General features: G+C 38.7%; 1 protein-coding gene across 2 annotated transcripts in view; it reads left to right on the forward strand.

Annotated features, from left to right (window-relative positions):
- Positions 1-27324, forward strand: part of CCDC141 (coiled-coil domain containing 141) — a 231792-nt gene that overhangs the window by 129058 nt on the left and 75410 nt on the right. For both annotated transcript variants that reach the window (XM_010859751.1, XM_010859753.1), the window contains exons 8-9: positions 4341-4535; positions 21542-21714. In XM_010859751.1, coding sequence (XP_010858053.1) covers positions 4341-4535; positions 21542-21714 — 368 coding nt within the window. The remainder of the gene's footprint in view (positions 1-4340; positions 4536-21541; positions 21715-27324) is intronic.

Consider the following 27324-nt stretch of genomic DNA (forward strand, 5'->3'; position numbering starts at 1 on the left):
TCTGTTAAGTCCATACCATTTCTGTCCTTCATTGAGCCAGTCTTTGCATTAAGTGTTCCCTTGGTATCCCTAATTTTCTTGAAGAGATCTCTAGTATTTCCCATTCTATTGTTTTCCTCTATTTCTTTGCATTGATCACTGAGGAAGGCTTTCTTTTCTCTCCTTGCTATTCTTTGAAACTCTAAATTCAAATGGGTATATCTTTCCTTTTCTCCTTTGCTTTTCACTTCTCTTCTTTTCACAACTATTTATAAGGCCTCCTCAGACAGCCATTTTGCTTTTTTGCATTTCTTTTTCTTGGGGATGGTCTTGATCCCTGCCTCCTGCACATTGTCACAAACCTCTGTCCATAATTCTCCAGACACTGCCTATCAAATCTAATTCCTTGAATCTATTTGTCACTACCACTGTATAATCGCTTCCCTTGTAGCTCAGTCGGTAAAGAATCTGCCTGCAGTGCAGGAGACCTGTGTTCAATCCCTGGGTAAGGAGGATCCCCTGGAGAAGGAAATGGCAACCCACTCCAGCATTCTTGCCTGGAAAATCCCAAGGACAGAGGAGCCTGGAGGGCTGAAGTCCATGGGGTCACAAAGAGTTGGGCACGACTGAGTGACTAACCTTTACTGTATAATTGTAAGGGATTTGATTTAGGTCATACCTGAGTGGTCTAGTGGTTTTCCCTACTTTCTTCAGTTTAAGTATGAATTTGCCAATAAGGAGTTCATGATCTGAGCCACAGTCAGCTCCCAGTCTTGTTTTTGCTGATTATATAGAGCTTCTCCTTCTTTGGCTGCAAAGAATATAATCAATCTGATTTTGGTGTTGACCATCTGGTGATGTCCATGTGTAGAGTCTTCTCTTATGTTGGTGAAAGAGGGTCTTTGCTATGACCAGTGCGTTCTCTTGGCAAAACTCTATTAGCCTTTGACCTGCTTCATTCTGTACTCCAAGGCCAAATTTGCCTGTTACTCCAGGTGTTTCTTGACTTCGTACTTTTTCATTCCAGTCCCCTATAATGAAAAGGACATCTTTTTTGGGTGTTAGTTCTAGAAGGTCTTGTAGGTCTTCATAGAACCATTCAACTTCAGCTTCTTCATCATTACTGGTCAGGGCACAGACTTGAATTACTGTGATATTGAATGGTTTGCCTTGGAAATGAACAGAGATCATTCTGTCGTTTTTGAGATTGCAACCAAGTACTGCATTTCAGACTCTTTTGTTGACTATGATGGCTACTCCATTTCTTGTAAGAGATTCTTGCCCGCAGTAGTAGATATAATGGTCATCTGAGTTAAATTCAACCATTCCAGTCCATTTTAGTTTGCTGATTCCTAAAATGTCGGTGTTCACTCTTGCCATCTCCTCTTTGACCACTTCCAATTTGCCTTAATTCAGGGACCTAACATTCTAAGTTCCTATGCAGTATTGCTCTTTACAGCATTGGATTTTACTTCCATCACCAGTCGCATCCACAACTGGTTTTTGTTTTTGCTTTGACTCTGTCTCTACCTTCTTTCTGAAGTTACTTCTCCACTGATCTCCAGTAGCATATTGGGCACCTACCGACCTGGGGAGTTCATCTTTTAGTGTCCTATCTTTTTGCCTCTTCATTGTTGTTCATGGGGTTCTCAAGGCAAGACTACTGAAATGGTTAAGCCATTCCCTTCTCCAGTGGACCACATTTTGTTAGAACTCTCCACCGTGGCCCATCCATCTTGGGTGGCCCTACATGGCATGGCTCATAGTTTCATTGAGTTAGACAAGGCTGTTGTCCTTGTGATCAGATTGGTTAGTTTTCTGTGATTGTGGTTTTCATTCTGGCTGCCCTCGGATGGAGAAGGATAAGAGGCTTATGGAAGCTTCCTGATAGGAGAAACTGACTGAGGGGGAACCTGGGTCTTGTTCTGATGGTGGGGCCATGCTCAGTAAATCTTGAATCCAATTTTCTGTTGATGGTCAATGCAGGTTAACATTGTAAAAGTACCGAGAAGTGTTACAGTAAAGAAACGTGCTTTATTTTGTTTACCTCATGTTATTGACCAATACACAACACTGACCAATAACATTTGGAGAAAGCCTCTACTATTGTTATATTGGAACTAGGAAACAGGAATTCCCATAAATAATGAAAAATTTTAGGGCATTAATGAACCATGGTAAAATTGATGGGCAAAAACGTGGGACCAATATTTAGTGAGTGCCTATTATGTGATCAAAAATTATGCTAACTGCTTTAGAAATATTTGCTTTTCCCAGTAAGGTTAAGATCATTGTTTTTAAGTGGTAGGGATATTTACAGTGCTTTACAAAATAATGTCATGGCACATATTAGCAGTCCTTAAGTGGGGACAGATAGCTCTTAAAAGAAGGAGAGTTTTGAGAACCCATGTAGCCCATCTTCATGCCTAAGAGTGGTCCTTTTGTACTCACTGAGAAATTTGGAGATTCTGAAGTCTCCTTCCCCTCAGTTCCCTGGAATGTAGCATCGTATGCAGACCTATGAATAGTCCTAGTTCTACCACTTATTGGATACATAACCTTGAATAACATACTCCTTTGAGCCTGTTTAAATACTAGGAAAATAATAGCGTGTAACCTAAGTTTGTGAAGGTTAATATTACAAACCATACCTTATAATTGGTAGTCAAAAAATTGCCATTCTGTTAATTTGCAGTACTTATTCTTGCATCCATTAATCAAAATATTTTTCTCTTGCACCGTTATTAGAAGAGGTTATATGGAGTCCATAAAATAATATGCACAATTTCTATTTCCAACTTCTACCAACTGTGATTTGAAATACTACAATTTTGTGTATGTATATTTGTGTTTGTAGAACCAGCATATATTTAATAATGTTAAGTATATGTAATATCACATAAAACAGCAGTTTATGTATTGTTAAAGGAAAGAACTACATTTTAATTTTTCTTTATATTCCTAGCATGGTCCCAGGTACACAGTATTTTGCTGTCATGTGAAATGAATGAAAATAATAGTGGTAAATTGCACTAAAATTATGTTTTATACAATATAATATAACAAGTGTAATTTATTAACAGGACATTTTGCACTGCGGAGCTAGCCAGGATAGAGTCAGACTGTGGTTTTTAAAATTCAGTGCTAATTTTGGATGCCTTAGCAAACAGCCTATGCTTACAGCTCAGTCTCAGCTGACATGGGTACCAGAAAATTCATTGACAAGACTCCTATGTTGGAGATAAGCATTATTCTATGAAACTAGATATGGCTTCAGTTCTTTTGCAAGAAATTTGAATTTCCCTTCTAATAGATTGAATGTTAATATTTTGGTGTACTTCAACTCTTTATTTTCTTTCTTCTCTGTTTACTGTTTTACCTTTAGTGTTTTTCACCCTCATGCAGTAGAAAGTAGAAAACTGCCTCTTTTCGCTTTTTGAAATGTTTATAAATCATTGATCATGAAACATTGAGAGGTGAAGCCAGGGTCGGGAAGGAGAGAGTACTGCACAATAACAGCTATTAACTTTGTGGAAAAGAACAGATCTTGATTTCAGTTCTAAGTATAGGCAGATGCACAAACAATAGCCATAAATTATGAGCCTTCCCTTCCTTTCTTGTGCATATTCGCCTACATTGCCAAGGAGACTGAACTGTGGGAGAGAGAGGTCCTTATGCTACTCAAGTGAATAAAAGGTAAAAATGAGCTAGAGATTTAAAAATGCTGGTATACCAAAAAATGACCATATTTGGGGTATATTTTCAGATAGTGTTAAGGGAAATGGCAGGTGACCTGAATTCAGGGCAACTAGACCCTCCATCACGTAGAAGGTGATGGCACCCCACTCCAGTACTCTTGCCTGGAAAATCCCATGGGCGGAGGAGCCTGGTGGGCTGCAGTCCATGGGGTCATGGAGAGTCGGTCGCGACTGAGCAACTTCACTTTCACTTTCCACTTTAATGCATTGGAGAAGGAAATGGCAACCCACTCCAGTGTTCTTGCCTAGAGAATCCCAGGGACGGCGGAGCCTGGTGGGCTGCCGTCTATGGGGTCACACAGAGTCGGACACGACTGAAGCGACTTAGTAGCAGCAGCAGCAGACCCTCCATCACTCACACATCTCAGTTGACCTGCCCCTTTCTACTATCAACCCTCTTTTTTTTTAAGCTTCTTTTCTGTGTCTCTTTTTAACCTACCATGTTGTGGTACTCAAACCTAGAATGCAGCATTTACTGCTTTATGATCTGAAAATAATGACAGGTTTCTTATACATTCAACACATCCCGCTGTCCTCTGGGCCTTACCCAAGATTGCCGTTTATTTTATGTGTGAAAGCAACTGAAGAGTGCTCTCTTAACAGGAATGGAATGCTGTGGTCGAGACGCTGAAGAATGAGGCGCTGGGGCTTCTCCTCTCCAAGGAGCATGTGCAGAGCGAACACTTACAGCTCTCTAACCAGAAACTGAATCAGCTTCAAGAGGAGTTTGGTCAGCTCATGGAGGAAAGGAAAAGCTGGTTAAAAAAGGCAAATGAGTTTTTTAACAGTGCAAACAAGGTGAGTGTGAGGTGAAGTTGGTCGTTTCAGGTCATCAGAGCAAACCAGTATGAGATCTATTACGTCAGCAGGCTGGCGCACATCACAGAAGTCTCGGGTCCACATAGAGTTTCAGAGGTGACAGCAGCAAAAAGGAGCCTTTAAAATATATTCCCCTCCGTAACTAAAACTAAGAGACTCTGTGCTTTGACATGTAAAGCGTCACTTAAAAAGATCAGGGAGAATTTTATCTTCGTGCTCTCATTGGTCTGTTTGAAGTAGACACCTGTGTGCCAACATGGCAGTGTTTCTCCTGGAGGAAGGGAATTATAAAATATAGCAAGTTTTAAAAAAATAAAACCCTGAAACTTTTAACAAAAAAGTCTTCCCATCTTTAAAATCCTCTTTCATTTATTACGCAATGATACACAAATATTGCAGGCTTTTGGCATGCAAATCATAGAGTTCTGCTTGACTGCCCTGCCTTGGTTTGTCTTAGATTGGAGTATAGTTGATTTACACTGCTGTGTTACTTTCAGTTGTACAGCAAAGTGATTCAGTTATACATACATATATATCTTTTTTTTTCAGATTCTTTTCCCTTAGAGGTTATTAAAAAATACTGAGTATAATTACCTGTGTTATACAGTAGGTCCTTATTGGTTATCTGTTTTATATATAATAGTGTGTATATGTTAATCCCAAAGTCCTAATTTATCCTCTGTTCCTTTGCAAATCAGCCAAAGGAAAATATTGTCTTAGATTCTTTCCAGGCCTTTTTGAGTGGAAGAAATATTATTTCTCTTGTTTGAGTCTTTTAAAAATGATTGTACCTGGTGGCTCTGAGTGGTAATGTTCATGTGCTCATGTCACTTAAGTATCTGAAGATGGCAATATTTTTTGAAAAATTCTCTGCCTTTCTCAATGAACATATACCTTCAAATTGCCTTATTGGAATTAAAGCTTAAATTTCACTGTTGTTTTTAAAACTGGTCAGTATTGCAGGAAATGAATGGGGAACCCCAAAAGCTAGATATATTGTGATTTAAGGGCATGACATCAACAAACTGAATACAATGTCCTGGTAGATATGAAAATTGTTACTTAATTTTAAGTTTGTTTACTAGTAGGAAACATAGAAAGCATGCATAGTAAAGTTCCAAAATAGAGGTGCTAGGATTATGGTAGGGACAACATGTTAAAGAAATATTTGTCAAATTATTTGTTGCTTTGGATTTCTTTGTTTTAAGAGAAGAAACAGACATATTTTCTGGAGCTGTTGAGCTAAGTAAATGATAAGTGCTGGTTTAACTTCTTTTCAACAGTCTTATTTTTGAATAAGAGATTTTTAAATTTCTTATTCTACAAATTATACTCTTATTCTACGAAATGAGTTGGTCATCTGCCATTTAATTAATGCTGTTTCTAAGGAAAAGAATTATAGAACATTGGGTTACAGTGAGATGAAGTTTCAGCACAGGCCCTATACTTTATAGTCCTGCAAAAAGTAGAGTTTCTAAAAAAAAAAAAAGTAGAGTTTCTCTCTGTCTCATTCTCACTCTCTTACTCTTGCTTTCTCTGCTCTCATTATCTGGTAACTTGACAAGGAAATTTTTCATCTTACCTTATTCCTGGGTCTTGAATAAGAAGGAATGATATCTTTTGCAATAGTAATTTTTAAATAATTGAAGAATAGAGTGGTTACTTTCTCAAGCTTATACAGTAATTCAGGTCGAATCCTAACAAATCCTATTTCTTAACCCCAAAGACTTGACTTCTAGATCCCATTTCATCATTTGAATGCCACAGCATTCAAGTTATAATTAGTTCAATCGGGACTTATCCATACCAAGTTTATCCATACTATGGAATTCTCTATGGCCAAGTGGTGCTTAGGTGTAGAATTCCTTCTCCCTTCTCAAAACATCAGGAAAATAATTTCCAACTCCAAATCTAAGGATTCAGTTTGAAAGATGATGGAAATTTTTACCTTAGCAAAAATAGAAGCTGGAATTTAGAAAGTGGACGTTTAAATCATGATTCTTGAAATGAATTATTTACCATATTATTAATAAGCAATAAATGGTTAAATAATGCATGAGCTTCCCAGGTGGCACAGTGATAAATAATCCACCTGCCAATGTAGGAGGCAAAAGAGACGTGGGTTCGATCCCTGGGTTGGGAAGATACCCTGGAGTAGGAAACAGCAACCCACTACAGTATTCTTGCCTGGAAAATCCCTGGACAGAGGAGCCTGGCTGTAGGGTCACAAAGATTCAGACACCACTGAGCACAGGCATGTGGTAGGCCCCAGCTTCTAAGATGAAATAATATAGTGAGTAAATCCATTTAAATTAAAGAAAGAAACTCGAGACTCGTAAATGGTATTTTTCTTTCTGATTTATATTGTCGAGCCTCCAAATTCTATAAAACTCTTACTACTTTACCCTATTTTGGGGCATAGCACTCATAAATAATCCTAGTTACAATAAAGCACTGGATTTAAGACATTATTATAATTTTTAAATCCCTTAAAATGTTTTTTTCTAGTCTGAAAGTTTTGTTTTCACTATTACAGTTATATTTTCATTTTACATCGTCAATTTATCTCTGAAGCATTGAGCTTTCCTTCTGAAAATTCACTTCATTGTGCCTTGAGTGGGCCAGGGTTTTTTGATTGTGGTTGTCTACATCCTTAATGAAGCCATGCTGCCAACAGCCGGGAGGAGTCTGAGGCTTTTTACACAACTTTCTAACTAACATCTTTGCTTGCCACAGTTCATGGATGCTCACAGAAGACTCTGTGACTTCTGAATCAGTTTTGAAAGACTTCACTACTCAAAGCCAAAGCAGTAACCAGAGTGTCAGAGGTCACATCAGTTCCCCAAATCCCTGTTTCTCCTCCAGAGGCAATGCAGATGGGGCCCTCTGAATGAGGGCATCACTGCAGGGAAGAATCCTAAACTTGGGGAATTAGCTGTTTTGTAACAAACAGTAAGCAACCCTGCTCTTTGTCTCAGGGGAGGACATTTCCTCAACCCTGGAGGTTGCAAATCCAACACTGAGAATAGCCCAGGTAAAGAGGGGCCAGAGTCAGAGTAAGTATCCATCTTACTTACACACAGTAAGATGGATAGAAGCAGTGGGGATTTGCCCCTCATATGCAAATCTGGGTATTGGCACTGTGAAAAAAACAGGACATCAGGGCTTAAAAAAAAAAGAAGAAGAAGAAGAAGAAACTTGGGTGGCTCAGCTGGTAAAGAATCCAGCTGCAATGCGGGAGACCTGGGTTCAATCCCTGGGTTGGGAAGATCCCCTGGAGAAGGGAACAGCTACCCACTCTAGTATTCTGGCCTGGAGAATTCCATGGACTGTTTAGTCCTTGGGGTTGCAAAGAGTCAGGACTGAGCAACTTTGACTTACACTTTTCACTTTACCTCGAGAACCAGTTTCATGCTTGATAAGTGAAATCATTTTTTAGCAAGCAACCTCCTTGTTCCAAGTTTGTTAAAGCTAAGCCAATATTCTTTAACTTCTGTGTCAACTACCAGTGTGAAAAAATGTTAGTGCCATAGGTAGTATATCAATTAGTGAATGTGACAACTTGAGTGTTTTGCTCAGTAAAAAGCAAAATATACAATTTTTAAAATAACCTTTAAGTTGTTTGAATTTTGTTAAAAAGGAATGAATGTCATAATCTCATCTGTAGAATGGACTATTCCTAGTAAGTTTTTCATGTCATATTTATTCTTTTTTCATCCAGGTTTTTATCGTGTGTATCTGGTATATTATGTTGCAATCATCAGGAAACCCCCTCTTTTCCTCTTCTTTCCTCCTCTTGTCATCTGTCCCTCTCTCTACCAATTCTATCCATATCTAGGGATGTTCTTATTTACTAGAGAAAAGTCACAAAGTTTTTTCAAATTTAAGTAGCTAAATAGGTAGGGTGGCAAATTTATGAGAACAATTACCCTTTTTCTTTAGGGATTCATTTATTTAATAAATATTTATTGACCAGCTACTGTGTGTCATGCTCTGTTCTAAATGCCGGGACTATAGCAGAGAATAAAACATGCAAAAAGTCTGTAGCCAACGTAACCCCAACTTGTGAAATTCAGTTAAGTATAATCACCACCTAATCGTCCACATTAGTAAGAGTGCCCCATTACCTTTACTCTGCAGCTTCAGGAGTGACATTGATTTCCTGTTAATCCTGCAAGGGGACAATGATTACCCAAGGCTCCAGAGTGTTTCTTACCTAGAGAATGTCTCTGGTCTTTGGTTTGAGGTGTGCTGGTTTGTGCCTGGAAAGAGCAATAGGTGGCAATGTTGGCGCACAGGCCCATAGCAATAGTGTTGCTACTGGTGCTTTTCTTTTTCCTTTTTTAAAATTATGCTTGTTGTTTAGTTGCTAAGTCGTGCGCGACTCTTTTGCAACCCAGTCTATGGACTGTAGCTTACCAGGCTTCTCCCTCCATGGGATTTCCTAGGCAAGAATATGGGAGTAGGTTGCCATTCCCTTCTCCAGGGAATCTTCCCAACCCAGGGATCAAACCTGCATCTCCTGCATTGCAGGCAGATTCTACCACAGAGCCACTATTATAGTAATGTTATGTTATTTTCAAGTATACAACACAATGATTCAATCTTTTTGTAGATTCAGTTCAGTTCAGTTGCTCAGTTGTGTCCACCTCTTTGCAACCCCATGAATCGCAGCGCACCAGGCCTCCCTGTCCATCACCAACTCCCGGAGTTTACTAAAAGTCATGTCCATCGAGTCCATGATGCCATCCAACCATCTCAACCTCTGTCGTCCCCTTCTCCTCCTGCCCCCAACCCCTCCCAGCATCAGAGTCTTTTCCAATGGGTCAACTCTTGGCATGAGGTGGCCAACGTACTGGAGTTTCAGCTTTAGCATCATTCCTTCCAATGAACACCCAGGACTGATCTCCTTTAGAATGGACTGGTTGGATCTCCTTGCAGTCCAAGGGACTCTCAAGAGTCTTCTCCAGCACCACAGTTGAAAAGCATCAATTCTTCAGCACTCAGCATTCTTCACAGTCCAACTCTCACATCCATACATGACCACTGGAAAAACCATAGCCTTGACTAGATGGACCTTTGTTGGCAAAGTAATGTCTCTGCTTTTCAATATGCTGTCTAGGTTGGTCATAACTTTCCTTCCAAGGAGTAAGTGTCTTTTAATTTCATGGCTGCAATCACCATCTGTAGTGATTTTGGAGCCCCCCAAAATAAAGTCAGACACTGTTTCCACTATTTCCCCATCTAATTGCCATGAAGTGATGGGACCAGATGCCATGATCTTAGTTTTCTGAATGTTGAGCTTTAAGCCAACTTTTTCACTCTCCTCTTTCACTTTCATCAAGAGGCTTGTAGATTATACTACATTTAAACTTATTACAAAACATGACTTTATTTCCCTGTGCTATACAATATATCTTTGTTGCTTATCTGTTTTATACATGGTAGCTTGTATCTCTTAATCTCATATCCTGTCCTATGCTTCCCCCTCTGTCTCTCCACTGGTAACCGCTGGTTTTTTTCTCTGTGTCTATGAGTGTGTTTCTGTTTTGTTGTATACATTCCTTTGCTTAATATTTTAGATTTCACATATAAGTGATAATACAGAGTATTTATCTTTCACTGACTTATTTTACTAAGGATAGTACTCTCTGGGGCCATCCACATTGATGTAAATGCAGAATTTCATTCTTTTTTTGACTGAGTATATAATATGTGTTTACACACCACGTCTTCTTGTTTCATTCAGCTGTTCATGGACATTTAGATTGCTTCTATATCTTGGCTATTGTAAATAATGCTGCTGTGAACATAGGGTTTTCAAAATAATGTTTTCATTTTCTTTGACTATATACCCAGTGGATTGCTAGATCAGATGACAGTTCTGTTTTTAGTTTTTCTGAAGACTCTCCATATGGTTTTTCGTAGTGATTGCACTAGTTTGCTTTCCCACCGACAGTGCACAAGGGTTCCCTTTTCTCTACATCCTCACCAGTATTTGTTGTTTGTGACCTTTTTGATGATGGCCATTCTAACAGGTGTGAGGTGATATCTCATTGTAGTTTTGATTTTCATTTCTCATGATTAGTGATGCTGAGCATCTTTCATGTGTCTGTTGGCCATCTGCATGCCTTCTTTGGAAAAAATGTAGATTCAGATCTTTTGCCCATTTATTGTCAGTTTTTGATATTGACATATCAGCTGACTACACATGTTATATATTAACCTCTTATCAATCATATAATTCCTAAATATTTTCTCTCATTCAGTAAGTTTTCTTTTTATTTTGTCAATGGTCTCCTTTGCTGTGTAAAACTTTTTAAGCTTAATTAGGCCCCAATTTGTTTACTTTTGCTTTTGATTCCTTTGTCTTAGGAGACCAATACAAATATATGTAGATATGTTGCTATGATTTATGTCAAAGAGTGTTCTGCCTGTGTTCTCTTGCAGGAATTTTAAAGTCTCAGGTGATACCTTTAGGTCATCTTTAATCCATTTGGGATTTATTTTTGTATATGGTATGAGGAAATGTTCTAATCTCATTCCTTTACATGTAGCTGTTTAGTTTTCCCAGCACTACTTAATGAAGAGACTATCTTTTATCCACTGTATATTCTTATCTCCATTGGTGTAGATTAATTGACCTTGGTGTGTGGGTTTATTTCTGGGCTCCCTGTTCTGTTCCATTGTTCTATTTATCTGTTTTTATGCTAGTACCATGCTATTTTGATTACTGTAGCTTTGTAATATATAGTCTAAAGTCAGGGAGCATGATATTTCTAGCTTTATTCTTTTTTTTTTCCCTCAAGATTGCTTTGGCAATTCAGTGTCTTTGTGGTTTCATATAAATTTTAGGATTATTCGTTCTAGTTTTATGAAAAATTTAATGAGTACTTTGATTGCATTAAATCTGTAGATTACTTTGGGTAGTATGGATATTTTAATAATATTAATTCTTCCAACTTAAGGAGACATTATGTCTTTCCATTTCTTTGTAGCATCTTCAGTTTCCTTCATCAATTTTCATAGTTTTCAGTCTTGTGTATTATAGTCTTTCACCTCCTTGGTTAAGTTTATTCCTAAGTATTATATTTTATTCTTTTTGATACAGTTTTAAATGGGATTGTTTTCTTGCTTTCTCTTTCTGATAGTTCATCACTAATGTATAGAAAAGCAACAGATTTATGTGTATCAATTTTGTATTCTGAAATTTTACAAGTGCTAGTGATGTTTTTCATAACCAGATTCAAATGGAGACCGAGTCATGTAACTCAAGAATCAGAGATACTCCCTTATCATTTTAGAATTAGCTACTGCATTTGGTGAGGCTATTTGCTAAATTACTCAACAACAAATACAAGTATGGGTTGATTGTCAACATTGGATGATAGCTGTTGGACAAGAGTTTCTCTGGTTACCAGATGTTGCTAAGAGTTATGAGGACATGGCATGAAATATAAACAAAACACTTATTATTATAATTCATCTTGATCTCTTCAAATTTTCATCTTTCATGATTACCTATCATGAAATAACATGCCAGATTATATTTCTGGCATGTTCACAAAAGAAGCTGTGGTTAATGTGTATTGATCACTCAAAATCTGTTTATCATTGTTAGGGAATGTGGTTTGAACCAGAAAGAGATAAGTATGCATTTTCAAGAGTGGAATAGTATAAGCCTGTATTTATATGACAACGATGATTGACCCTAAAGCTGTAAAACATAACTGATGGGTCACAAAGTTTCATTCCTATGCTTTCCATTCCCAAGCATATGATTTCATTGGGAAAAGAAAGCAGGGGAGACTGAGGCCAAAGCCAAATGGTCTGGTTCTTGGGTCATCAGCCTAAAGGCACAGGTGAAGCAAAAGTTGGGGTGACTGGAGGAACACACGGGAAACACTTTGAAATGTAGTAATTTTCACAGCTTCTCCTGCTTCTGCCATCACTGCTGAAAAGTTGATATCTTTTTTTAAGGAATGATGTTGCTGTTTTAAGATATTTACAGCAATACAAAAAGTACTGCCTATAGCAGCATTATTGTTTCAGACAGAAGCCAAATAATTAAGCACTGAGTTTGGTTAATTTTTAAAAATTTATATACACACTGTTCTACCTTTTTCAAAATAGTTATGTTTTAGGCCAGATGTGAGAAACAATTAATTAAAATGGTCCAGTGTGGTACAGATTAAAAGAAGAAATGTATCCAAGTAGAAAATAAAAAAAATATTATTCAGAAGAAATTTGCTGAAGTGATAGAAATGAATTCAAGAACTTAAGTAATTGTCATTAGACATCAAGAGTAGTGTAATTGCTTTCGGTTTCATAATTCTTAGCAACCTCTGATTTCTCACTTTCAGAACAACTTCCATTTCTCTTAGAAAAGCAACTTCCTTTTACTCCCTCCCTTCTTCCCCATTTGCATTCAGCTAGAAATGGCAACCCACTCCAGTATTCTTGCCTGGAAAATCCCATGGACGGAGGAACCTGGCAGGTTACAGTCCATGGGGTTGCAAAGAGTCGGACGCGACTGAGCGACTTCACTTCACTTTCACTTCAGTATGTTATGTACCCTGTATAACCCAGTGTTGTCATGCAGTATATGGATACTTGAGCTAAAGCAGTGAGAAATAAAATCCTTTTCTTCAAGACCCCGTCAGCCTCACTTGGAGGAGAGACAAGGAAGCAGAAGTGTTGTGTGCTGTGGGAGAAGCCATGATGGAGTAACCCTAGGGCAAGAGGGAACATAGACAAGATCCTTAACCTGACGCAGGGAAAGTGTCAAGCAAGGCTTCTCCAGAGGAGCTACCACTGAGCTAAATTTGGAAGACTAGACGTGAAGGGATTTGGGGAAGGCTACACAGTATAACACTGTGCCATGTTTGGGGAACCTAAGGTAATTTGTTTTGCCAAGAGTGTAGGGTATAAGCTGAGAGAAACGAGAGGCAAGGAGTAGAAGAGGCAAGGGTTAAGAGGTCTTGAATAGCAGGCTATGAAGTTTCTATCGTATGCGCCCTATGAGGGACAGGGAGGCCTGGCGTGCTGCAGTCCATGGGGTCACAAAGAGTTGCACACCCCTGGGTGACTGAAAAACAACAATTAGCATATGATTATTAAATATCTATCTAAAATAGAAAAGTTAATCAAAATCAAGGAACACCTTTAACATCTTAACATTTTTCATGAAAGCCCACAACTCAGTCTATATTTAATAGGCTTATAATCGAGACATTCAGTTTTGTTGCCATTCACCCATGAATATCTTTCACAGCACTGCTATCAACCGACTTCTAAGGCATGGATGTATGCATAATTTTAGACTGTTGATCTCCTCCATTGGCAGTAAATACATTCTTCCTGGTATTACAGATATTTCTGGATAGATTTACTTCCCTTTGCTAAACTACACTTCCTTCAGGGTAGGAAACGTCAATTTTGTGTTCACCAGGACACCCTGCACAGTGTCTTCCAGGTAGTAAGTACATGCTCAACAATTATTTGAATGATTAAAAGCAGTAGAATCTTAGAAAATGTGGAGCTTCAAGGCGAACTAACTATATTACATTGTTCATAAGAGATTGTTTTGATCCAAGTTAGTTGAGATCAGACCATTCTGAAAGAGAAAAGCTTCATTACTTTAATACACAGAAGCACAAATGTCAAGTTCAGTCTGTGTCATATCTGAGAAGGAAGTAGTGAGGTAGTTCAAAAATTATAAAAAAATAAATAAACTATCAAAAAAGAAGACTTGCCATCACCCATATCACCTCCTCTGAGAGGTCTTCAGGCAGCATTAATTGCTTATTTCTTATTATTCCCATAGTATTTCTCTGTGCTCCTTAGAGATAGATTGTCTTAATCACCTTCGTCTGCCACCTAGTGTACAAAACAGTTTATTGAATAAATGAATAAACGGTTGACTATGTGATGAATCAATTTACATTTTGAACTTGAGTTTACTCTTTTCTAAAATGGTCTAACAATTCTTATCTACTTCAGGGAATATTCAGTAATGAAAGTTTTTAATATCAGTGATAAATGTAGAGAATCTTTGCAGGGGAGAATTGGAGTGTAAATAAATAAATGAAATTGCTGGGTATTAAGAGAATACTTAGAAGCATTTGCTAGGATGACACTTTTGTAAAAGGATATAATGGATTTTGGAGCCAGGCTGCCTGGGCATGAGTCTAGTCTCAGACATTTGTCAGCTCTATGACCTAGGGCAGTTACTTAACTTCTCTGTGCATCTGGCTTTCTAACCTGTAAAACAGAAATAATAATTATACGTATCTCACAAGAGTCTTTGCTTTACCTAAATGAGTTAATACGTGACTAGTGCACAGAGCAGCCAGGCACTCACTATGTGCTAGTCATCATTTGTCCTTGTGTGTGCATTTAATACTGCACTTGCCATTCTAACACGGCCTCAAGTGCTTTTGCTCAGTTTCATACCTGCCGCTCATAGCAGAGTACATGCGCCATAGATTTCAATAAATATTTGTTGAATAAGTGAAAAAAATAAGTGCTTCGCACATTACAAATGGATGTATTCAATGTTAATATTCTCAAGATCATCCTAAAACCATCTAGGTCAATTTAGATAAAAAGAAAACCATAAATTATAAATCGACTAGCTTGCTAATGTTCTACTTTGGGGTCTAGTTTATACACCTCTAAGATGGACTCATCTCAGAAAAAGTAAGAAATGGTCAATATGTAAAGTTCCTCGCCCAGCAGCAACAAACTTGAAGAGCAAGGAATAAGCCAGAGCAACAGTAGGAGGCAGCAAATACGGGAAACTGACAATTACCTCACCTTGTTGCCCCTGGCCTCCATGGCATTTGAAAGCTTGCACAAGGCCTGAATTAGGAATTAGCTTGCCAAACTGGGACCCACCAGAAGTTATCTCGGGTGATATTTAAGAAAAGATGCTGATGCTTTGGTTTTTTTTTTTTTTTTTTTTAACTAAATGCAGAGGAAAATTGAATCTCTACAGATCAAGTGGAATTCAGTGCTCTGATCAGAAGCTAAATTTTGTATATAGGTTCTAACCAAACTCATTCTCCAGCCTTTGGATTCATGAAAGGAAATGTTCAGGGTTCTGCAAGTGTTTCTTCATTTTGTTTTGTTTGTTTTCATGTTGATTTCTCTTCAGATTAGTCAAGAAGTAAACAGTATTAAACATCTTTGTGAAACAGCATGATATAAGAATTATGCTGATGATTCATGGTTCCTGCTCAACATAATTAATCTCATAGATATTTTTAAATGACTACAATGTGCCAAGTCTTGATATCATCTCTGTTTGATTTGGTGCAGCCTGCTTTGGATCCTGTGCTTAACAGGGGAAAAAGGAAAGATATTTATTAGCATCTTAGAGCACAGCCCAAGCAACTCCTTACTCTTTCCCAAGCCTGGGCCAAAAGAGATGATTCGTCTCCTCCTTGTCTTCTTAAGAACTGAGTGGTACCATATAAAATAGTCAAAAAGAGCTAGAACCCAGAGGGAGAAAATGTTATCTTTGTGCCTATATCCTTGTTTATTCTAACCTACTCATACACTTCTGTTTGACCGTCATACAAAAGGTTTGAAGAAAAAGGGAGATGTGAAGGAAAGAAAAACTAAATGTGAAATATTCATTCCAAAGGCATTTACGTGGAGGTCACACTGTTCTTGCCAGAAATAACCCATTCTGTACCATGTGTGCAACGGAGAGATTCTTTCCAGACTGGATCCAGTATATCAGGTTCCTTACAGATCTAGTAAATACACAAGCACTCGGTTCTATTCTGGGGGTAGTTTAAGTGAGAACAATGATACTCAGATCATTTTCTACATGGGAATAAGAGAAACGAGCTTTGCATATAATTCAGACAATTACAGACGTATTATCTTGAAATACTTCTCGTCTTAAAATTAAGAAATTTAACTGTATTTGTGTTTATAGATTATCCCTATTAGGGTTAATTTAGGATTAAGGATAAGGAATAAACTCTCTTACAGCATATAGGAGGTTTTTGTCAATATATTTGTTGGGCCATGAAGGAAAAACAACCACTCACCTCCTTTCTACTGCTATAGTTCTGTGAAGTGTGATACACAGAGCAATTCATACATACTTTCCTGGCACTTTGATCTTTCTGAGAAAATGCTTTGGGAGAAAACCTGGCTATTTTAATTCAAAGTTAAACAACAACAACAAATGGATTATCCTGGTCCTTGATCTACCACCTCCTCCTTCAAGTGAATGTTTAGCTCTTCAGTTTATTTCTGTGCCATTAGGAAATGATCCTTTTATGATAACCTTTAGGAATGGGGTGGAGTCATGTCACACATGCATTTAATGTACCAGTGGCTTTAGAGTCTAATTCCCATGAAGATGAGACCAGTGGCCAAGGATCTGAGAATAACAGCTGTTCAGTGGGGCCACGAGGAGAAAAAGTCACCCAGGGTGAGTAACAGGCAGCAGGTGGCTATGCTCTTCTTAGTGGTTTTTCAAAGATGTGTCTGATCAATCAAGATTTAAAGAACCAGCAAATATTTTTCAAGTACTTACTACACTTCCGCCATCAACCCCTCGTTAACTTTCATATTTTCCTTTAATCCTCAGCACAATGACAAACGTGGTATGTGTTAAGATTATAATGGCTTAATTTTAAGATAGAATGGAGTTCAACTTGTAGGCAAGAAAAGGCACTTTTGAAGTCTCTATCCTTTCCCCATTCTCAGTAAGAACTTGAGAATTACCTTAAAGAATGACGCTTATGTCCTGGTATCTAAGTATAGCTGTCTCATTCCTTCCTTTAGTTTGGCTCGTGCCTCTTAGTCCTCGGTGTAAGTATATATTACAGTGTGTGTGTGCTTAGAGTGCTTAGTCGCTCAGTCACATCCAACTCTTTGTGACCCCATGGACTGTATGCTGCCAGGCTCCTCAATCCATGGGGATTATCCAGGCAAGAATACTGGAGTGGGTTGCCATGCCGTCCTCCAGGGGATCTTCCCAACCCAGGGGTTGAAAGATCTTCCCAACCCAGGTCTCCTGCATTGCAGGTGGGTGCTTTACCATCTGAGCCACCAGGGAAGCAAGCATACATTAAACTTTAAGCATGATTTAAGGGAGTTCATGATAATTTTGACTACACCAGATTTTTGCTTTAGGCACTGACTTTAAAACTAACCCTTGATTAACAAGAGAATCCACTTTATTCAAAATATGCAATAAAATTAAAAATACAAAACAAAATTCCAGAAACAGTGGTTATTACATTAGTGGTGTTTCAGTGTTATGGAAAGATTGAGAGAGCAATTCAAATCTAACATCAGGAACTCGAGACATTTGGCTCTGTTGCTGATTGCAGGGAAGAAAAAGGATCAGATAAGGGAGAGTTCTTCAGGTTCAGAGTTTCTTTACTAAAGCTATCTTTCTTTTACAGTCCTATAAACATAAGAGAAATTGCTCAGTCTTTCTCTGTATCTTTTCTCATCTGTAAGAAGGAACAGTAGACACTATTTGCAAAAAGTAAGTTTTTAAATTCTACTTTTCCACCCAAAATTAATGGTCTTCTTGGAAATGCCCCTCTCTCATATACCTACCATAGAAATCCTTTTCTGCATGGCACCATAGTCCAGGATTTAAGAGCAGAGGCCTCAGGTCCAGACAGATTGAGTACAAATACTGAGTTTGTCCCTGGTACAAGTATGACTTTGTGAAATTTATTTAACTTCTCTGAGACACGTTTTCCTCTGTCACCTAAGAAGGAAAATCTCTTGTTCCCTCGCATGGCTGTTAAGAACAATATGCCTGGAACTCAGCAGACATTCAAAAATATTTGTTGACTGACTGAAAATAATTGTGAAACACAAAATAGAGAAGAAATACATAGTTCTCATTAAACTATAGTGATTTTTTGTATTACTCTCTATCATCTACTAAACAAACAGGAATGAATTTGCTTTATACACTCTCAGTAAATGCAAAGAGCAAATTCAGAAGACATGAGGAAAGACATTGGTCAGAAAACAGAATGTGTATATGTGCACTCAGTCATGTCCGCCTCTTTGTGACCCCGTGGACGGTAGCCCACCAGGCTCCTCTATCCACTGAATTTTCCAGGCAAGAATACTGGAGTGGGTTACCATTTCCTACTCCAGAGGACCTTCCCAAACCAGGGATCAAACCTGTGTCTCTTGCGTCTCCTGCATTGGCAGGCAGATTCTTTACCACTAGTGCTGATATTCTATTCTGGAAAAACATGTAAGAATATCAACATGTAAGTTGTATGAGAGTATTTGAGAGATTTCATTTGCTAATTCAAATTTTGTCCAGTTCCAGTTCTGCCATTAAAATTCAATCCCTTTGGTGTGGAGAAAAGGGAACCCTCCTACACTGTTGGTGGGAATGTAAGTAGGTGCAGTCACTATGCAAAACAGTATGGAGGTTCCTCAAAAAACACAAAAATAGAATTGCCATATGATCCAGTAATCTCATTCCTGGGCGTATACCCAGACAAAACTATAATTCAAAGAGATATGTGTACCCAAATGTTCATAGCAGCACTATTTGCAATAGCCAAGACATGAAAACAATCTAAATGTCCATCAACAGAAGAATAGATAAAGAAGATGTGGGGTGTGTGTGTGTGTATGTGTATATATATGTATGTATGTGTATTTGTATTTGTATATGTACGTGTGCATGTATACTAAGCCACTTCAGTCTTATGTGATTCTTTGCGACCCCATGAACTGTAGCCCGCCAGGGTCCTCTGTCCATGGGGATTCTCCAGGCAAGAATACTGGAGTGGGTTGCCATGCCCTCCTCCAGGGGATCTTCCTGATGCAGGAATCAAATCTGCATTTCTTATGCCTCCTGCATTGGCAGGCGAGTTCTTTACCACTAGCGCCACCGGGGAAGCCCCATTTATATGTATATATATGTACGTGTGTATATATACACACACACACACACACACACACACAATGAAATACTACTCGGTCATAAAAAGAATGAAATAATGCCATTTACAACAATGTGGATGAACCTAGAGATAACCATACTAAACTAAGTAAGTTAGAATGACAAATACCATCTGTTTTCACTTCTATGTGAAATCTAAACTATGACACAAATGAACATGTCTATAAAACAGAAACAGACTCACAGACATAGAAAACAGACTCACAGACATAGAAAACAGACTTGTGGTTGCCAGGGGGAAAGTGGTGGGGAAGGAGGGAAGGACTGGGGGTTTGGGATGCAAACCATTATGTAGAGAATGGTTAAACAAGGCCGTACTGTATATCACAGGAAACTATATTCAATATCCTGTGATAAACCCTGTGTTTATGTGTATCTGGATAATCTTGTTGTACATCAGAAATTAATATTGTAAATCAACTCTACTTCAATAAAGTTTTAAAAACTCTTTGATGGTGGCCAGACACAGAGGCCTAGGTGCCGTGACACAGCTCCATGGTTGTAATCTCTACATTTGGCTTCAACTGTGTTCCCTCAGCATTAACCCAGCCTTGCTCCCCTCTCTGGTCTCTCTCAGGTCTCAGTGGTAGTTGACTCATGAGACCATTGCTCTCATTTCTCGTAAGTCTTCCATGGGATCTTCTTTGTTCACCTGGTTGCCGCCAGCCGAGCTTTCTGGCTTCCAATGTAACAACCCAGGAAGGCTAGGCCCTTGCTGCCCGGGGCCCAGTCAAGCTTGCTGGGATAGGAGTCTTCTTCAAAGTGATGTGGAACACTGTAAAGTGACCTTTTTCAGCAGAATGAAAGGGCAATGTGCAAAAGCTCCCTTGCTCTTCGCCAGCTCCTCAACTTACCTAACTCATCTCTTGCTCTCCAGGCCCGAGCTCACAGATGGATACTTGTCAAGACCACAGCACTCTGATCTCTTTTTTCCTCATGTTGCCCTAGTCCTCTTTCACTGTTCATACATCATATACTCCTCCTTCTCAGGGCCAACTAGGCCTTCATGGCCAAAAGCATAATTGCTCTCTGTGTTCACCCACTCTGTGTTAACTCTGTAAGCTTAATCTCCCATACTTGGTTGCTGATCTGCTATAATAACAAAGGAAAAAAATAAAGGAATTCAAAAATCCCCTCTCAAGACAGTATCTTGGTTTGCAAGGTGATGTTCTTCTTTTTTCCTGCATAAACCCACCAGGCTCCCCCGTCCCTGGGATTTTCCAGGCAAGAACACTGGAGTGGGTTGCCATTTCCTTCTCCAATGCATGAAAGTGAAAAGTCAAAGTGAAGTCACTCAGTCATGTCCGACTCTTAGCTACCTCATGGACTGCAGCCTACCAGGCTCCTCCGTCCATGGGATTTTCCAGGCAAGAGTACTGGAGTGGGGTGCCATTGCCTTCTCCGTTATGCATGTCAGAAGCTAAATATTATCTTGTCTTAGTCTTTGTACTGCTTCAGAACCAAATCTCAATCTCTGTAGACAGATGCCTTGGGTAGCATAGGCAGAAGATCTTATACTCGGAAAGGCAAGAGTCAAAAGCCCCCAGATTTCTTGAATACTTCCCTCCTGTGTTTCAGGTCCAAAGTGCAATTTATTGGGAATTTCTAAAAAGAATATTACAGAGATATTCAAGTTATGAAGTCTGCATAATATTTTGAAAACACCTCATTTGTTCATTGTATTCAGTACAGAATGTGGGAAATTAAACCTGGTTCTCCAAATTTTATACAGTTGTAACTGTGTCATGTAGCTACATTTTCAATGTAAATCATTTTGGTAAATTTTACAGTGTTGACATTTATCTGTGCTGAACTAAACTATGACCAGTTTCCCTAAATGGAGCCTAAAAGCTATATGCTGTTTTCTAAGACTCGGGTTGTTGTTTTTGGTTATGATCAAACCAATAAATTGAGCGGGCTGGTTTAATCTCTAGTATTTTGTGTATACATTGATGTAGACTTTACACTAGACAGGCATAAAATGAAAGTATGTTTTCTTTGGCAGGCATTTGATGCACTTGGAAGAGTTGAAGCTTACCTTAAGCTCCTTAAATCAGAGGGTTTAAGTCTGCCTGTCTTGGCGGTGAGGCATGAGGAATTACACAGAGAAATTAAAGACTGCACAGCTGATGCTTTGCAGAAAGGACAAGCCTTGATCAGCCAACTAGCTTCCTGCAGGTAAGTGAAGTCTGTTTCTTCCTCAGTGTAACAGGCTTTTTCACAGTTTGTACAGCCTATTTAAAAAAATAAGTTGTATGGTTATTTTTCTTCTGATGTTTTGCTGCATTGTGACACGGCGTGGAAGGATCTGTTGAATTTTGGTCAACCGTAATTCTGAACACAGCATTGCTTTTCTAGAAATGAGGCTGTATTCTAATCTGAGGACCTGAAGGTGCTAACTCTTCCTTTCTATGAGTTTCTGAGGAGGGAGGAAGGAAAGGAACTAAAGAAGAGACAGAGCTTTCTTTCTGTACACTTTTCACATCCTAGCATCTCTGGGATTTCTTCCTCACTTTTAATTCATAAGTCTTGAGTCTACGCTGTCCCTTTCTGGAAAAAGTAAAGTTCTAGAATTCCCTTTCATTTCTGACCTTGGTGGATCAATAAGAAAAACCCTAATTAAAAGATAACATTATTATTAACTAATAGTAATGACATTTTAAACAGTTGAGAGCCCACCACATGCCCAGCACTATCTCAACAGCTTTAGAAGCGGTATCTCATTAATCCTCACAGCAACTCTACAAGGTATACAATATACTTTTACTGTTCTCCTTTACAAGCAACTGAGACACAGAAAGATTAAGTAACTTGCAATCATGTAGCTGGTTAATTAGTGGCAGAGCCAGAATTTGAATCCAAATGCATGGATCCAAATTAATGGTCTAATGCGTCCTAGACCTCTTGCTCTTAACCAGTGAATTGGGGTGGGTTGTTTTTATGAGCACATTCAGTGAGTGTATCATTATGAGCTTAGAGTTGGGTGGGAATGAAGACAGAGAAGGACCCTAAGAACAGAAAAAGAATGCAGGAAGAATGTATGATCAAGAATAGAGCTTGGAAGACAAAAGGGAACTGACAGAAAGAGCAGATGATGGAATGGATACTGGCTAGGAAGAATGATGGCAGGGCTTACACTTTGACATAGAGAGACACAAAGATTTATGCACATAGGATAAGCATGGTTTTTACCTTCCATATCCACAATCCCCTTGAAACTCAAGGACATTCAGTTTGAGGAACAATGAAATAGGTCAAAGGTGGTAAAATTTTATTTTGTTTCTGTTTTAAACCCTCATTCTGCTCTATTTTAGATGCGTTTACACATGTTGATTTGGTAAGTTTGGGCTTAGGGTATTTTCTTTTCAAAAGATACTCTGAGGACTTCCCTGGTGGTCCAGTCATTAAGACCCTGTGCTGGAGGCATGGGTCTGACCCCTGGTCAGGGAAGTTCCACATGCCACATGGCCTAGCCAAAAACAGAGAAGATAGTCTGAGTTCAGACAGATATATTTAGCCAGGGCTTGTGATGGTTGTTTTAGGACCATGCAAAGCCAAGATCAGAAATAATCCAAGATTTTCCAGCCAGAGCTAAAAAGCTTGAGGCTATGAGAAAGATAAATTCTTCTTACCTATAAAAAAACTAACAGTAGCTGTAGTTGCTAAGTTTCCTTATTTTGGCTCCAAACCATGTATCGTGGTGTGTCCAGTTGGCTCCAGGAGCACAAAGGTACTCAGGTCTGGCCCCTATGGGTATGAGAGCTCCTTTCTCCCATCTGCTGCTCAAGGCCTTCCAGAATGCATGTTTCTTAGACCTGACAGAAGGTATCCTATGGAATGCCTAGCCTTGTGTCTGAACTCAAGGTAGCTGTTGGACATTGATCTGAGTTATGTGATGATGGAGCAAGTGGTGAGGTCTCCAGCTGTAATTGGGGCATGGTCCCATGTCAGTTTAGCAGGCAGTTCTCAGACTGCAGACAGATTATATTTCTCTGTTCAGACTGTTCTTTACTTGTGGTGCTTTCCCTGGCCTTGGGCAGTTTCCCTTCATGTAGGGGTGGCTCAAGAGGCAGCTAAAAACCCCTCCTTAGATCTGAAGACTGTCACTGGTATGCTGTCCCAGAGATTCTAGGTGCTTTGGCTTCCCTGAAGTCTGATCTCTGTCTCCTCAAATCAGTAAGTCCTTAGGACTCTGTTTGTTTCCATTTCCCTGAGATTTGGTCTGGAAATTATCTCCCAGGCAGCAGGTGAGGCAGATGTAAGGCTCACCCAATTTATCTCCCTTCTCTCAAGGATCACTGCCCTGTGCTACTTGTCCTTCAGTGTCTGAGAACCATTGGTTTATACGCTTTGTCTATTTTTCTAGCTTAAGGCATGAGGGTAAATCCAGTCACTGCTCCTTGATCAAAAACTGAAGTTTGGTGTTCAGTTTTGATGCTTAAGTCCTGGCACAGGAAAACTGGTCACAATTTATTACTGCTAGAGAGGGGAACGGCTACTCACTCCTGTATTCTGGCCTGGAGAATTCCATGGACTGTATAGTCCACGGGGTCACAGAGTCAGACACAGCTGAGCGACCTCCACTTTTACTTTTTCAGACTTGATCCTGTTTGTTCTAATCAGTGATGCTTTATTTTCTATACTTAAATATAGAGAAATGCTTCTGTTTTGCCTGCAGTGTTCTAGTGACTCTTTTTGGCTATCCATTTTGTAATGGTCAACATGTTTATTTTTATTTACTTAGCTAGTCTCAGTCTTTTTGCCTTCTTTGCTTTTTCTAGTCTCTCTCTCTCTCTCTCTCTCTCTCTCTCTATATATATATATATATATATTTTCTCCCCCCTAAAGGGGCATCTATAGTTCTTTTCTTCAGACTGCAGACTGAATCTTAATAGAAGTAATAGTTAGTCACCATTTTAAGAAGCTTGAATTAATAGTTAAGTATCTGGATTAAAAAATAATAAGCAGTACAGTTTCTGTCAACATCCTAGATATATGAGCTTTCATACTAATTACAAGGTGTTGGTTGCCCTGAAATTTCACAATATTTTAAAATCAATACTATTTCCATTTTGCAGGAGGAACTGAAGGTAAAGAGCAATTAATATTTGGCAAAGGACATTCTGGAAATCCATTAGAAGCTGAATTGAAATGCATTAGAATCTCAGTTGCAAACCAGAGCCACACAGTTACTGAGCGGAGTCCCATGCATTTCACTTGGGACTTGCTTCCCTTCCTCATGTAATGGTTTATCTGTTCAATGACCTGGGTCACCACCATGGGAGAGAAGCAGAACCTAAGAAGGACATTTCCAGTTGCAGCCATGGCCAGCTTGAAACCGCAGCTTAGAATAATGGCAAGGGAAATAAACATGAATTCCCATCGAGAAAAGTATGTGTTGGTGAGCATCAGAGTGGCCTCCTAGACTTCTGAAGGCCGGCCACACTAGGACACAAAACACTAACGTTCCTGCTGTCAGGCACTTGGAAACTGGCATGGATAAGACGCTTAGAACTTAGTATCAAAGGAGCTTTATTTCATGCATTCTGAGAGCCAAAACAATGCCTTGACTGTTAAACTTCTTAACTTCTCTGAATGACCCTCAGTTTCCTCATCAGTAAAAATGGAGACGCCCATGTTATAGAGAGGCGTTGTGGTTTTTTTTTTAATCATATGCAGCAGCACCACTCTTGGCCCACAGGGAGCACCCAATAAGTAATTGGTTCATTTATTTATTTACCTTCTATACAGAGAGTTTTAAAAGCAAAATACGAAGAGTTACGTGATTGTTTCAAATGACTACAATGGAGTCAACTGCATCAAATCATATTCATTTTCACTAACTGGGGAAGGTTATATTAGAAATAGGGCAGATAAACACTTCTCTTGAGGAAATAAAAGGCAAAACCTAGTACTGGGGCACTCAAGAATTTCAGAGACCCTTAGATCTTTTTTTTTTTTTTTTTCTTTTAGTTCACAAAACAGAACTTCAGAAGTTCACATTTATCTGTGATAAAGCTTCCCAGTAAACCTGAGAATTTTATCATTATTTTTTCTGTAATTGCTATCTTATTAGGAACAGATCCACACTGTTTTTCTATCCTGGAATCAAATACCTTTGAAGCTGGGGCAGCCTCACAGAATCAGTGGTGGTTATTACATGTTTCCTTGCATTTCTATTTCCTCCCTGCATTCAAGTGCTAATTCTGAGTCATTGTTAAATTGTTCATTATCTTTTCAGGGTGTGATATCTGTCACACAACCTAAATTCACTTTAATGTAACAGGCACATGAGCACATTCATTTGCATGTATTAATAGCTATGATGCAAGTTACCTATAATGGGATCTGATAATGGTCACACCAGACTTACAGAGAGGTTGAAAGTTCTGGATTCTTGCCTCTTCACTCCTCTTAGGTCTTACTTGGCATCATCTCAGAGCACTGAGTTTAAAGATTGCCCAGAGGTGCCCTGCTCCCAAGCAGAATTCTGCATTTATTAAGCCACAGGAAGCTGTAGTGATTGGAAGTGCTGGTCACAAATGCTGCAGGATATAAAATCAACACATAGAAATCCGTTGCATTCCTATACACTAATAATGAGAAAATAGAGAAATTAAGGAAACAATTCCATTCACCATTGTAACGAAAAGAATAAAATACTTAGGAATATATCTACCTAAAGAAACTAAAGACCTATATACAGAAAACTATAAAACACTGGTGAAAGAAATCAAAAAGGACACTAATAAATGGAGAAATATACCAGGTTCATGGATCGGAAGAATCAATATATTGAAAATGAGTATACTACCCAAAGCAATCTATAGATTCAATGCAATCCCTATCAAGCTACCAACGGTATTTTTCACAGAGCTAGAAAAATAATTTCACGATTTGTATGGAAATACAAAAAAACCTTAAATAGCCAAAACAATCTTGAGAAAGAAGAATGGAACTGGAGGAATCAACCTGCCTGACTTCAGGCTCTACTACAAAGCCACAGTCCTCAAGACAGTATGGTACTGGCACAAAGACAGAAATATAGATCAAGGAACAAAATAGAAAGCCCAGAGATAAATCCACGCACATATGGACACCTTATCTTTGACAAAAGAGGCAAGAATGTACAATAGATTAAAGACAATCTCTTTAACAAGTGGTGCTGAGAAAACTGGTCAACCACTTGTAAAAGGATGAAACTAGAACACTTTCTAATACCATACACAAAAATAAACTCAAAATGGATTAGAGATCTCAACGTAAGACCAGAAACTATAAAACTCCTAGAGGAGAACATAGGCAAAACACTCTCCAACATATATCACAGCAGGATCCTCTATGACCCACGTCCCAGAATATTGGAAATAAAAGCAAAAATAAACAAATGGGACCTAATTAAACTTAAAACCTTCTGCACAACAAAGGAAACTCTAAGCAAGGTGAAAAGACAGCCTTCAGAATGGCAGAAAATAATAGCACATGAAGCAACTGACAAACAACTAATCTCAAAAATATACAAGCAACTCCTCCAGCTCAACTCCAGAAAAATAAATGACCCAATCAAAAAATGGGCCAAAGAACTAAATAGACATTTCTCCAAAGAAGACATACAGATGGCTAACAAACACATGAAAAGATGTTCAACATCACTCATTATCAGAGAAATACAAATCAAAACCACAATGAGGTACCATTTCACGCCAGTCAGAATGGCTGCGATCCAAAAGTCTACAAGCAATAAATGGTGGAGAGGGTGTGGAGAAAAGGGAACCCTCTTACACTGTT

This window comes from Bison bison, unplaced genomic scaffold (genome assembly GCF_000754665.1).
Source record: "Bison bison bison isolate TAMUID 2011002044 unplaced genomic scaffold, Bison_UMD1.0 scf7180017864460, whole genome shotgun sequence".
NCBI lineage: Eukaryota > Metazoa > Chordata > Mammalia > Artiodactyla > Bovidae > Bison > Bison bison.